This window comes from Mirounga angustirostris, unplaced genomic scaffold (assembly GCF_029215605.1).
Source record: "Mirounga angustirostris isolate CCGP_5_RB_7025 unplaced genomic scaffold, mMirAng1.0.hap1 SCAF_4, whole genome shotgun sequence".
Lineage (NCBI taxonomy): Eukaryota > Metazoa > Chordata > Mammalia > Carnivora > Phocidae > Mirounga > Mirounga angustirostris.
In genome coordinates, this window is record NW_026991712.1 from 93,132,799 (window position 1) to 93,147,085 (window position 14,287).

At 50.6% G+C, this 14,287-nt stretch overlaps 1 protein-coding gene across 8 annotated transcripts in view; it reads right to left on the bottom strand.

Moving 5' to 3' along the window:
- The window catches only part of ATP1A1 (ATPase Na+/K+ transporting subunit alpha 1), a 29,185-nt gene extending 22,308 nt beyond the window's left edge, over positions 1–6,877 (bottom strand). For 3 of the 8 annotated variants that reach the window (XR_010410769.1, XM_064588581.1, XM_064588580.1), the window contains exon 1: positions 6,604–6,877. Coding sequence is in view for 7 of the 8 variants with exons in the window: in XM_064588581.1 (XP_064444651.1) it covers positions 6,604–6,615 (12 nt within the window). In the remaining variant the exon portion in view is untranslated. Of the gene's footprint in view, positions 1–5,854; positions 6,020–6,603 lie in introns of those variants that run through there. The other 5 variants (XM_064588579.1, XM_064588577.1, XM_045896873.3 and 2 more) reach the window with 3 other exon arrangements.
- Positions 6,878–14,287: the final 7,410 nt, after the last annotated feature.

The window sequence follows — 14,287 nt, forward strand, 5'->3', positions numbered from 1 at the left end:
GCTTCAGGTAAGCCCCCAGCCATCCTGGCTGGCTGCGGGACCCTGAACAGTCAGCCGCGGCTGCCTGTCCCTACGATGGCAAAAGCATTTGGTGTGACGACCGGAAGAGTCTAGAAGGCATTCTGATTGTCTGATTCATCAAGGGGCTGCCGTCAAGTCTGAAAACAAAACACCTAAAACCCCACGCCGTTCTTAAAACCCACACACAAGCAAAAGGTTTGGGACTAGCAAGAGGGGCCAGAAGGAGGCTATACCTTCCTTCAAAAGGGGGGAAAAAGGGGGGAGAGGGGCTTTTCCCATCTTCCTGGGATCATGTATTATTAAATCATTCTCAAACACAACTGTGTATGTAAAGGTACTCTGCAAAGCACTGCGCCACGGTTATTACTATAACTGGGTTTTAATTAACATATAAATTACTGCCATTCCTCACTTACTATGAAAACTCCTTTCAACCTTAAAAAAACAACCCATCTGGAGTATTCATCTCATCAGGTAAAACTTAACAGAAAATACCAGAAATGACCAAGCCCAGTTCATTACAGCCTCCAGTTGCGCCTAAATGACTAAGTGGTTTAGTTTACGTGCGAGGAATTTTCTAGCCAGGGATCTGAGGGCCCCGAGACAGCTGAGGTTGAGGGAGGACACGCGCTGTCTTAATACCGCAGCACTCTGCGGCCTGGAGCAGCATTTAGGGCAGTTAAGGAACGAATCGCTTTCTTCTGCAGAGGAGCTGACCCACGGGACCACCATGTCTGCATATTCCTTGTCACTCACCTGAACGTGCAGCAGGCTGGAGAAGGTCATGTAGCAAAGCCAGAGCGATGGGCCCCTTTGTGAGGCCGGCTCACCACCTCCATACTTGGGCTGTAGCCCACCCAGCCAGCAGGCGGGGGGAGGCGGCGCAGAAAGACCAGCTCCAGCTCTAGCCAGCAGGCTCCCTCAGCCCCAAACAAACTAGGCTTAACCTTCCACTCAATCTGCTGGTAAGGAAATTCTTAAGGAGCCTGCCAGCCCACCCTACCTGCAGGGTACACAAAAAATTCTAGAATGTCTACACAATCAATATACTTTAGATTTACTACCTCTTTTGAAAACATTCTTTGTTTTTCCAGTGATTCAAAACAAAACCCAAGCCTGTTTTTTCACTGGGGTTAACGCTACCTCTATCATTAGGCACCCGGGTTATGAAGAGTTAAAACTTTCTGCCTGCTCCTTCCATCCATTGCCCCCCTCACCCCTTTTCTTCTGGTTTTACCAGACCACCCTCTGGCTAGTGCTACTCAAAAGATGTCCTCAGTCTGAGAGACGAAGGATTCCTAACTGGCACCAGTGTTGCAAGGGGACTGAATAAATTCCCAGTTCTCATGGCTCCTCAGTTGGTACCCCGAGGCGTAGGGTACGAAGTAAACCAGCTGGCAGGCTGAAGAGGACAAAGGCAGCCCAAGGCCCCAGACACAGGTCACTTGAACTGAAACAATAAAACAAATATGGCCCCATGGAAACATCATGTGGAAGATAAAAGAAAAACACAAAAGGATAGCGCCCAAAGTGCCCGGGGGCCCTGGCCACGATGACAGCCTGGAAAGATAAATCTGACACCAAGACCCACTGGTCCCCACACCTGACACTCTTCACTATCGGGCCCCCAAACAGTACAAGCCCCAAAGACAAAGCACGAGCCACCAAGAATCACCTCTTTGGATCACTACCAGAAAATACCTAACAGTTGTTACTAAGTAGAGTTTGGATAAAACCAGATACAGAGATAATTACTGTTCAGATACGATTCATTGTAGAGTCACAAAGGAACTAAGGAATGAGGTGTACTGATCCCAATTCCCACGGCTCCGAATGCAAATGAAACCCGAGAGAAAAACTGCAGGGTGGGTGGGTGGGTAGGTGGGTGGATGGGGGCTCTATTCTCACCAATAGAATTTGCTAACCAAACATCAGTCAAATAAATGTGAAGAACTTCTTGTGGATTCCTGACAACAGATTTCAGCACAACTAATGAGGTGAGTCATATGCAAAGAACGGTCTCTCTGAGATTCCAGCCAAAGAATACACTTCCTCTCATACACTCAATTCATAGCAATGTGAGAAAGTTCAAACCTGACTTGGTTACGTTTCCTTTTCCAAAAATATAGATACGAAGGAGAAGGTAAAAAAAAAAAAAAGAAAAAGAAAAAAGCCAGTGGGCTTTCGAATTCTCTTTACTTCCCATTATTGCTCACTGGCCATGTATTTTCAGAGCAACCCAGAACTGGACAGCTCTGGCAGGCATGGGGAGACATTCTGCCCAGCGTCATGCGGTCCAAACGCAGCCACTCTGATTACCGTGAGCCCATCTGATCTGACACTCGCGTTTCTTCTTCTGGCCTGCTGGCTGGCAGAGAGCCCTGGGCAGCTAGAAGACACGGCGGCACGAATGTTCACACTCCCTCCCATCACACAGCGCTGAAAAGCAACCCCCCCCAACTCCTTTTTTTTTTTTTTTCGGTAAGACTTGTACAAAGACTTAAAAGTCAAGTCCCTTGCTTGAAAAGTGAAAGCAGACGAAAACTCTAAGATGCCATTAAATTAGGAGGTCAGCAATGTCAAGGGGGATACTTCCACTTGGCTTTCCTTTGGAGGGTAATTAATAGTAGTTCCTATTATTTTCAATCCTTAATATGTTTCTCAGGTGAAAGAAAAATTCTTCTCTGGTTTTGAAGGGCTTAGGACTAACTGATGAACAGGAAACCTATAGTTGATAAAGATCGGATCTTCCCTCAGCACCAAATCCTTGGTCAGCCTGACCACAGCTGTGGTGTTTGCTTGCACCGCACTCACTTTGGACAGAACAGAGAGGACTTCATTTGGTCCTCGGGGCCCGTAGTCTACCTAAGGGCCAGCTGAAAACCTGAAGCTTCAGGGCTTGAAACAATTTTTTTTTTTTTTTACCTTTTTGTTTTTAAATGAACAAACTAATTTTATTTACTGTTGCATACAAAATCCTTCAAATAGTTAAAGCCTTTTTCTCATTCTTAAGTTTGGATATCTTTAAGACAACACAGCCTGATTTGAACAGAAAGTCACTTAACTGTTAACTTGTTGCTAAAATAATCAGGAAACAAGAATGGGATGGAGCATGTTTGGGTACCAAGTCTATTGTGCTTTATAATTCTGAGTTCACCTTTTCTTTTTAAATGCAACTTCGGGGTAACACTTCCAGAGAGCTGTATGTTTTCGGTTTTAGCGCTCACCTGGATGAACATTTACCAAATTTTTAAAAAATCCCCCTGGGGGGTGGGGGTGGGGGAGGGAGGGTTGCAAGGGTTAGCCTCCTCTCAGCCCTCTCAGATTTATGATGCAGACCTCCCCCGCCTTCCCTACCCTCCCACCCAAAGGTGAGTCACTAGAGTGTTACAAACTTACTGGCGGAGAACACTACAAATTAACAAACAGTAAGTTACCAAAAGAGGATACACCCTCAGAAGAGGGTACAGAAAGAACCCTGAGCAAGGGAACTGTCACACTCACACACTGAACACTTCAGAGACAAAAAGGGTGTGATGCAATCCCGGGCCTCTGGTCTGGCCCCAGTGCAGGTCAACAGTTCCTCCTGTAACAGCTTCACTCGCTCCTGGCCAGGCCCTGGCAACTTTCCACTCTGAGAACCCTGCCTTCCGATGTTTTCAGTCTAAAGTACTAGTTTTATAGCAGCCAGAGGAGATTTAGTCACACTTTCAAGTTGAGCTCCAAAAGGGCAGCTGATAATGTTACCGAACGACCAGGATTTCTGCTGACATGCGTATCCCTTGTGCAACCTTCACCTGAGTCTTCTTCCCCTGCTCCTCTTGAAATCACCACCCGTAAGCCAGGATTTATTTTCTAGGTAACTTAAGTTAATATTCAAACAATGGGGAAGCGCACGGAAGGACCTGGTGACATTTCCCCCCTCCCCCCAGCTCCTGTAAACTTGAGAAAAAGAGCAAGCTTTTTTGTGTACCTTTGGTGAGCTAGTTGTGGGTGGCCGGCCTGGCTGTGGCTGTAAGCCAAGTCACTGGCAACAACACCCAATATGAAAAAAAGGGACAAAATCCTATTTCATCCAGGAATGATTCAGCAGGAGCTGTTCTTTCGTTTTCTTACCACAAGCTTAGGAAACTAGATTTTTAAGGAGAAAGAAAATCACCTGAAATATCATCAAAACCTAGGCCCCCAAGCAGTGGGAAGAAGCAGGGAAGAAATTAACAATGACCTTAAAAATTAGCTGCGAGCACAGGCTTCCTGGTTAACCAATTATCAGCAGGGCTTTAGTCACCACTCCACCCACATTTTAATCCCCATGTGGAAAAATCCCAACATTTCAGCATAAAATATCCTTCTGAACGTTGGACTATCACAGTAAGTCACTGGGGACAAAAGGGGTAACTTTACTCCAGGAGAATCACCACCAACACACATCTCCCCCCTTAATGTTCAATTTACCAGTGTCCCCCCCCCCCCCAAAACGCTAACTGCCACCCAGCAGATAAGCAGCCTATCATCCTGTGAACCAGCTGCAATTCAATTTTGTGTTTGCCAGCCACTGGCTTTTTATTAAGAACCCTAAGACATCCTGGTTGAACCTTCACAACCCAGGTGTGTGATCTTCACCACTGTTGTGCATGGGTTCAGTTATGAAAGACACATACAGATACGTGGATAGAACTCAGTTACTCAAACATCTCTGGGATCCATTAATTTTTAATGTGATTTTTTTTAAATCACAAATACCCCACTTTCATCTGAAGAATAATGCTGGAGTTCTGCATGTAAGGCAATGTCAAGTGAGTGAGTGTTCAGGCTGGGGAGACCACAGGCTGTTCAGGAATCAGGCATGGCTGGTGTGTCACTAACCAACCATTTGACCTTGAACAAGTCACTTCACCTTCCTAGGCCTCGGGTACATATTCCCGATCACTACACCCCCCCCCCCTCCCAAAAGCAGGAATGTCCAGCTCAGGGTATCAACTTTCTTCTCTTTTGAGGGAGGAGAACCAAAGGGGTGCACTTAAAGGGCTTCTTTATGGGAATGACCCAGGGTTTGATAGTGGTACAAGCCCAGGCCACTAACCCACTTTTATATCGTGAGGAGTATACTCAGCTCTTTGCCTTCGGCTCTGGAACCTGGGTCAGCCCTCCACATTCTGTGCTTTTAAAAGATACCAGTCGTGCATGCCACTTCTCCCTACTCTCCCTACCAGGTCCAAGGCTTTCTAATTACCGCCCTCAAAATCCAAAGTTAAGAATCCCCAAAGGACGCTCCCTGCCTCTTCCCCCAGCACTCACGCCACACTGCGGAGCCCTGAAAACCTCCAAAGACCTACTGGATGCCCGCACCGTGCAAGCCCCGGAGATAACTCAGCGGCTGCTCTCCTACCCCGTGTTCTCACGACCTGGTCATTCTCTCCCATGAATTGATACTTTGGGGGGAGGTTATCCCGTATAAACTTTTCTCGACTTGGCTTTGGCTCCGTTGGGGTCTGAGACTCGGTCTTCTGCTGTGCCTACGGGCATTCCCAGCGCTCCGTGCACTCTCCTCCCCTACCCCGGAGACCACCCCGCCCCCCATTCCTTCGGAAACTGCTCTCTCCCGCGGCTCGGCGCTCCTGCCACCGCGTCCTGCCCGCCGCCTGCAGTCCTTTTTCGGGTTTATTGTACCCAGAGGCCCTGGTGAGCCAGCCGGTCCTCCTTCCAGGCTCATCCCTCAAAAAAAACAAAAAACAAAAACACCCCTCCCCACCAGGGAAATGACCACTCCAGCCGCCCCAGGGCGCATCCAGTGTTTAGGGAAAGCGTCCCATTAAAGCTCTCGAAAGTATACCTTAAAGGCCATCTTAGGGCGGTGAAGACACACCCTTTCTGGCACCAGCCAGCACGACCGGCTCCGCAGTGAAGGGAAGCCCGTTGTTTTTTTTCTCTCTCTCTCTCTCTCTTTAGGGGAGGGCGGCCGCCTCTGCGGGGAACTGGCTAAGCCCCAGCGCCTGCGAGTGGGAGCCTCACCCCCTCAGGGCCGCCCCCGCGTCGGAAGCCCCCGCCGGCGCCGGGACCCCGGCCGCGGTGGGAAGGCAGCCCGGGAGGGGCCCCGGCGGCGCGCCCCAGGGGAAGGGGAGGAGCACGCCTTTCCTCTGGGCACGGAGGGCGGAAGGAAAAGGGAAGGCGAGAGATGGGAGGTGAGGGCGGGCGGAGGGAGGGGAGGGGAGCCGGCTTCGGGGATGCCGCGGCGGCCCGCTCCTTCCCGGGGCCGCCCCGCGGCGTCCGCCCTCCTCCTCCTCCCGGCCCCGCGGCTCCCGAGCGCCGCCTCCAGGAGCCCCGGCCCGCAGCGCGCTGGGGCCCGGAGGTCCGCGGCCCGCCCCGCGCTGCCGCCCGCCCCCCGGGCCCCACTGCTGCGCTCCCTGCACTTCCAGAGTGCGTCGTCTTTTAAGCCTGGCCGCCCAGCCTGCCCGTTCCACGCCGCGCCGCTTCCTCCTCCGCCGCCTCCCGCTGGCCGCGGTAAGCCCTCCCGACTTCCTCCTCCTCCTCCCGCCCGGCGCCCCGCGCCCCGCGCCCCGCGCCGGCTCGCCGCACACTCACCCCTTTCCCCATGGTGGCGGAGGTCTGTGCGCGGCGCCGGGTCCTGTCGCTCAAGAATCAGGAAAGAGGAGAGCAGCTCCCGGCCGAACTAGCGCGGCCGGGGGAGCGGAGAGGAGGGAGCTAGGGCTGCCGCGGGGCGGGAGGGAGGGAGACCGGCCGGCGGCTCGAGCCGATGCCGCCGCTGGGGCTGCTACCGCTGCTGCTGCTGCCACGTGTCCGCCTCCTCCCGCCGCTGCTCCGCGCCCCAGACCCCGCCGCAGCTCAAGCCCGCGCCTCCTCCTCACTTCCTAAAATATGCAACCTGCGTGCTTGCCCCGCCCACGCCGCGGCACGTCACCGTTACCGGAGCAACCTGACACCGGCCGCGGGCCTGGCTCCGCCCCCGCCCCAAGCCCCGCCCCAGGGCCCGGGCTGGCCGGCGGCGGCCAGTCGGAGCTCCAGGCAGGAGGGCGCCGCGGCTCGGGGCGCGCGTGCCCAAGTCCCGGGAGGCCGCGGCCGCGCCACTACGGGGCGCGCCGGCTGGCTGGGCCGCGGGGACTCTGCGGCCGTGCGGCTCCCGCGCCCCTCCTCCGCCGCCCTGCGTGACCGGCCTGCTTTGTAGGACACGCGAGGTCCGCAGCGGGTGCTGGCACGCATTCGGAACTGGGCTCCCCGAATCTCCGCCGACCGGGGGCAGAAACCGCGGAGGGGCCTTTCCAGTGTATCTATCGGGGAGCTCCTCTGAGACAGGGACGCGCCGGGGTGGGGGTGGGGGGTAGGGTGTGATTGCAGCCCGCGCCCGCCTGAGGGACTCCGCCTCCCTGCGCCGTCCCAGCCCCGCGCCCACCTGCAGATGGCCTCCCCAGTCTCTCGGTGCCCTCCCAGATGCCTCCTCTGCTGTGGGACCCGCGTGATCCACTTCCCGCTCGGCCCCAGGAAGAATGGGTCTGGGCTGGCCTTGCAAAAGGTCCCAAGCGCCCTCCCCCTACTTCTCTTCAGGACCCCAGTGACCACTCAAAGGGCTTCCAATGAATTTATTCACGCTACTGTGTGAAAGAAACCCGCTTGCCGGGTTTGGGGAGTCGCTTTTTAGGGAAGAAACAAGCCTAAAGGAATGCCTGTCTTTAGCAAAAGGGGCTGACTTGATGGGGAGATGTCCGAGGACCTGTCTGGAGGCTCTTCGTGCCTCCCACCCGGCAGGGGCAGCGCCCCTGCTTGTGCGGCCTTGGATGCCGTGAGGGACTCTGGGCCTGGTGTGTGATGATAAGCCCAGGAACCTCCAGAGAGCCCGGGCCTGGCTGTGCTGTGGGACTTCCCTCCCATTAGAGCTTCTTAGTAGCAGCTGCTGTGGTTGAAGGCCTCCAGCATTTAGAAAGCAAAGTATTATTATTAACAATACTTTCAGGAAGTCAGATATACTCTGGGAAAGCACAAGATTTGCAGGAGAAAGTAGGCGTCTCTGGGAATTCCTAGAAGAAACAAGGAATATACTAACTTCCTAATCAAGTTAAAGCTGACCCTGTGAACCCTAGGTATTAATTTAACATGAACAAATAAAGATACGAAACTTGAAAGAAATAGGGGAGGAAGGAAGGGAAAAAGGAAAAACTAGCGACTGTATTATCAGTTCCAACAATAGGGTAGTTTTTATTACTTCTTAAAAGATACTGTTTCTTACAGGAGTCTCTTCCTCTTGCCCAAGAATGCATTGTTAAAGCCTGGCGCCTCTTCTAGCGATCTTCAGGCTTGGTGACATCATTCCAGACCATGAAAAGCAGAGGAATTTGTAACCTGGATTCAAATTCAAGACTGCTGGGGAAAGAGCCCTCAAGTCCAGAACAGAGTTCCCTATACTGCTAATCCAAAGACAGTTACAGAGTGTTATCAGGGCTCTGCTTCAGGGGTCTAGAAAATGGTTCATTCACGAGCCCTTATAGCCTCCATGACTGCTAACCCCTAGAAAGCCTTTGCTTGCTAAACATCTCTTAAGTTGTTTAAGATTAATCATCCCTTGGGCCCTGGTCTGAATGGAAAAAGTGCAGCAAGAACAGCAACAAAATGTAGAAGGGAAAAGTCTGAACAATGTAGATTTTTCCTGCCAGCTGATCTCCTTTTTCTCCCTTCCTAAGTAAAATTATCTTTTTTTTTTTCATTGAAGAATATAACCTCGATAGACCAACGCATTTCCCTTTGTCTCTAGAGCTGTTTATTTGGCCGCTGGAAGATTGCTGAAGGTCCTTCCAGGAGGACCTCAAAGTTCTAGCTGTATTCCAGCATGGGGGAAAAGGGCATAAAAACATGAGAAATGTTAACTAAAATCTGTATGTTGCCTTGCCTTTGCAAAGCACTTTTCCCAATAAAAGCCCCTTGGATCCTCACAAGTCTGGAGGGTAAAGGGTTTTAGCTGCATTTTACAGAGTGGGAAACTGGAGCCCCAGGGACTTCCTTCTCACAAAGCCATTCAGTTAGTGTCTGGGGGAGTCTGGCTCAAAATTGCAGAATGGGAGCCATTCTCCTACTTCTAAAGTTTGGTCTCTGAGCATAGCACCAAGGAAGTTCTAGTGGGGGAAGATCAATTGCTTCTCTTCTATGGTCTGCTGCACAGCGTCTAAGGCAGAGAGCCATTATTTTGTAGAAATGCCCTACGTAGATCAACACACACTCCCTCTACCCCCCCCCACCCCATTCTGACCCACCCCATCCCACCGCCAGAGGCAAATCCCAATCCATTTTCAGGGTATTTGATAGTGTGTCATTTTCCATTGCAGTCTTGTTGAAAGAAACATAATTCAACGAAAAAATTTCAGAGTATAAGGAAGGGCTTCACTATTACCCCTCTAAAGTTGATGCTTTCTCTCAACAACATCCCCCAAGTGCTATGGTCTAGGCACTTCTGGGCAGTCTGCAGGGGTGTTTTTAGGAGTAAAGGTTATTGCCAGGAGTTGATGGCTAATTTTAAGAGGTGAAAGGAAAAAGGAAGCAAGAGTGGCAAATGCCTAATGAGAAAGAGTGATGGAAAGAATACCTGCCTGGTTGTAATACGGAGCTCTGGATGGGCCTTTGGAATCAAGACAAAGGGATGGCATGGTGGGACAGATGTCTCAGATTTGAGAGAGGTACCTTAAAACATAGGTGACTAAAGGGGGAAAGGCCCTTTTCCTCTTCCTCTTGGGAGAGGGTTCTGAATGGAACCTTAGGGATCAAACACTCTCCTCATTTTTTAATGAAGAACCCGAGGCCCAGGGAGCAATTGACGCTGGAGAGTCCCAGGAGATCGGCTGAGTTTTATGTACCTTTTCAAACTCCCAGAGCCATGCAGGGGATAAAGAATACTTCCACAAGAGAGGGCGGGGCAAGTTCTGCCTCTCTATTCTATCTGCCTCTTGTCCTATCGGGTCTTTTTAAGCTCCTAGCTCAGGACACATTAAACTGATTGGCCCAGACTCAGCATTCACAGACCCAAGGCTGCCAAGTGTGCATGGCCTCGAGCAGGATTTGACAGAACCATGGAGGCTTGGCCCAGCCATTGTGAACCGTCAGCAGATGTATGAAAAATATGATGCAAGTCAGTATTTTGAGCCAAGAATGCTAGCGCTTTGAACAAGCACTTGCTGAATTGAATAAACACACCATTGCAATTAAGGGCTTTAGAACATGAGTTGGAGCCTACACCAAGTTAGCATTTTCCATAGGGAGCAAAAATTGGGGGAGATCAATGAGCCAGGGATCTGGAAGGACAAGGTTCTTTGGCCCAGCTTGTGCCAGAGCCGTTGTGGACACAATCGTAAGCGTGTGTCTTTATCGTTCACTATGTCCTAGGTCCCCCAGAAAACCACCTAGCTACCACTGTCGGTCACTGCACTAAAGCCAACCCTCCTCACTGTCCCAAAGTTCCTCCTAGACCGTGTCTATCCCACCATTGCAAATCCACTTTCCCCTGTCCAGCAGCAGACAGATTACCTCCTGCTTTTAAAGCCCGGTTCTGGACACACCACCACCATCCGCAATCTGTCAGTTAAAGAAATCTGACCCCACCCCCACCCCCGCAACTTTTCCTCCCAGCCTCCGTTTTCTGCTCATCTCTTCATTTCCTTTTAAGGCTCTTTAGTACTCTCTTTTTTTTTTTTTTTTTTTTAAGATTTTATTTATTTATTTGAGAGAGAGAGAATGAGAGACAGAGAGCATGAGAGGGGGAGGATCAGAGGGAGAAGCAGACTCCCTGCCGAGCAGGGAGCCCGATGCGGGACTCGATCCCGGGACTCCAGGATCATGACCTGAGCCGAAGGCAGTCGCTCAACCAACTGAGCCACCCAGGCGCCCCTCTTTAGTACTCTCTTGAACAGATTTTCTTCTGTTAATGATTTTTGAAGCCCTCAAGTTTTGCTTCTGGAAATTCAGAAAAGTCAGCATTTCCTTGGTGCTTGTCCTGGGGGTTATGATCAACCGCACAGCGTCAACTCCTCAGTCTCCCCCTCAGCCTCCCTTTCCTAAGACTGCCCCTTACATCAGTCGTTCTTCTGAAGCAGTCTTTGTAAGTCAGATGCTAGCTGTTTGCCATGGCTTTGACACAGAATCCTGAAATTCGGAGCCGGGATGTGCTCTTCTCCTCCATCCACTCCCCACACCCATCTATCCCCTCATTCCAATTCAGACCCTATCGAATGTCACAATATCCTGACAAAATCAAAGGCCACTGGGGCATTGCAAACAAAAATGGCAACAGCGAAAGGATCTAGAGCGGAAAATATTCTATTGCCTGAGACTCATCTGCAGTCCGACAGCAGGGACGTGGAGTCCGGCAGGCTCACAGCCCAGTGTGGGCAAGCCCGCCCCAGAAGAGGCAGCAGGAGAGAACTGCTATGTGACCCATCTTGTTCTCAGGAGAATACAGTCATGAGCACTAAGGAAATGAGCGCTACCATTGGGGTGGATCGATTTGCTATTCCTGGCCTTTAAATCTTCCATGGAAAAACATTTGTGGAAGATGGTTCTACGGAGAACAACCCTCTTCCATAGATGCTTTGGCACAAGAGCTGGGTTTCAGGGACCGTGCAGATTTTCCTCACAGTAGAGTGAAAAGGAAAGAAGACAAAACCATCGAAAAGTGGTTTGGTTCATTTACAAAGACTCCCAGAGTTTTTCTACAGCAGTAGAAAGTAACCAAAAAGTAGGTCAGGTACAAAAATAGTAACCAGCTCAATTCATTTTTAACAGCTTAGGTTTTACTCTAGAGGCTGCCATTTTGGTTGATGGGTGACCTCCACGTGTGGACTCCTACAGATAAGCCCCTAAGGAAGGTTTCCTGTCTTTGCTCCCATCTCACCAAGACTCCTCTCCAGCCCCTGCCTCTGGCATGCCACATTGTTTACACTGTTTAATGGAGGAAAGAGCTAGTTCATGCCAAAAAAAAAAAAAAAAAAAAAAAAAACCCAACCCGAATAGCCCTTATTGGGCATCTACTTTGAGCCTAGCACTGTGCCTGGTGCTTGCGTCTAAAGATGACCAAGACACATTCTCTGCCCTCAAATAGTTCACCAACTGGCATAAAAGAAAGACACGCAGAGATATTAGTACCATGGTGAGAGGTACAGTAACTGTGTAGGGGAATCACGTAGCTCTCACGGGGGCATGAAGGAAGAAGTGGTCAGGTCTGTCTGCAGAGGTGGAAGGCTTCTCTGGCTGGCTCTTGAAGATGGGTAGGAGTTGATGAAGCCGAGTGGTATGTGTTGGGGTGCAGGGGTTGAATGTGGGAGGGTGATTGTAAGCAAACGCAGCAGCGTAGGCAAACCCTTCGGGACATCAACTTTGTGTGTTGGAGGCCAGTCGTTTAAAATGGCTAGAGCGTGGGTAGTGAGGGAGAGAGCAGGGGGAGAGCAGCCTGAAGAGGTGAGCAGGGTCCAGATTGGGGAGCACTTGGATGCCAGTCTAAGGGCCCGGACTTTATCCTGTGGGCCATGGGTAGACAGTGCCGGGTTTGGAGCAGGGAAGTGGCATGATCAGTTTTGTGCTTTGGAAAGATTTCTCTGGCAGTCTCAAAGCGCTGGGATAAGCCTTCACAATCAGGCCATTTATCAAAGCTCTTCTGATTAGATTATTGAATTCAGATTCCCAAGGCATCGATATCTCCCCATATATCTTTGAGATGGCACACTAATTTTATTTTCTTCCTTTTTTGTGCATACACATGCATGCTTCATTCCCATTATCATTCCCATTATCCACTGCTTCCCCCAAACAGAGGCTTTAAAATTGTTGGATATGATGAAAAACTGGGATTTGGACATAATTTTAACAATCTGTTAGCGCACGACGACCTGATCCTGGAAGATAGCTCAGTTCGCTGGGAAGGTGCGGGCATCTCACTCCGTTTTCCTAACAGTTTTTGTAAACCTAAACTCCACATAGGCTGAGGACTTGGTTGGCTTCCATTTCCATCATAGATCGGTCCTTGAGGCAATTCCCCAGACTAAAGAAAAGTTAAGTCACCTGGCGCCCAATTCCACATGTAAAGCCTGGGACAAGAGAGGATAAAGAGAACAGTGTAAAAGACCAAATTAGTGAAAACTTTAGCTTCAATTGTCCACATAGTTCAAGTAAAAGATGCTCCTGTATAAACAAATCTCAGCTCTTTATATTTTGGGGGAAACCCTGTCCATTTGATATTTAGCGTCTGGTAGTGGACATAGCAGAAGGTTGGGGAGGAGGTGGGGGAAGAGGGAGGAGGTGGAGGGGGGGACTTGGCAATGATGATAGAGAGGGTGAACTCAAGACGGTTGATCAAACAACAGGACCCCAATCAGATACCTCTTTCAAGCAACAGCATTTTCCTTATTCACATGAAACTTTGGAATCTTTTTATCAGTAACTATATCACCAGGCTGCCACCACCATCAAGTGACATGATACACTTGAATAATTAAAACATTGCTTGCCACATAGTAACTGTTCAAAACGCTCAGGAATTGCCCTGATTTCATATTCCTCCTCAGTCTGGGAGAAACAAGACCTAAAGAAGGTGGAAGGCATCCACAAAAATGCATCTAGAGGAGGAGGGGCCCAGATTCTGAGCATAGCATCTACTTGGTGCTGGCTTTGCTCTTCCCCCACCAACCTCCTTTACCCAACAGCAGGCCTGTCTGCTGACGCACAGCCAGCCCGTGGCCGTAAGCAGAGTGCGGAGTGACGAGCGCAGGGGTGGGGTGGGTGGGGGCCAGTCAGCTCTCCACCTGTCTGATCTGGTTATCCCCGGACCGCAGGTGGGGACCAGGCAAATGAGCCCACTAACGCATGGTGGCACCAGCCCAGCAAGGCCATTTTCACGGTCAGAATAAGAAGCCCGAATAACCGCATTCTGAACTGCGGGGACCAATACGGCACAGTCTCCTCCTTAGAAAAAAGAAGGCATTGTCTCCAAATGCAATTTCCTTGTCTGAGTTTTCTTTTTTACTTAAAACAAAACAGAACAGAACAAAACCCAAAAAGATACCATCTGCTAATGCAATCATGAACGAGGGAGGGAGCGTTCTTACAGCCTCCTGAGAGCAGACCCAGGAGGAGACAGCGCTGAGGGACCATCACTCCTGTTCCTGGAATAAAGCAGCTGGGTCCGCCAGGCACTGTGCTGCAGGCCAGAGCTGCAGGGAGGTGGCAGAGGCCCGGGATCCACTGCCCTATCATGCCTCTAATCTCATCAGCCAGAAGTGCT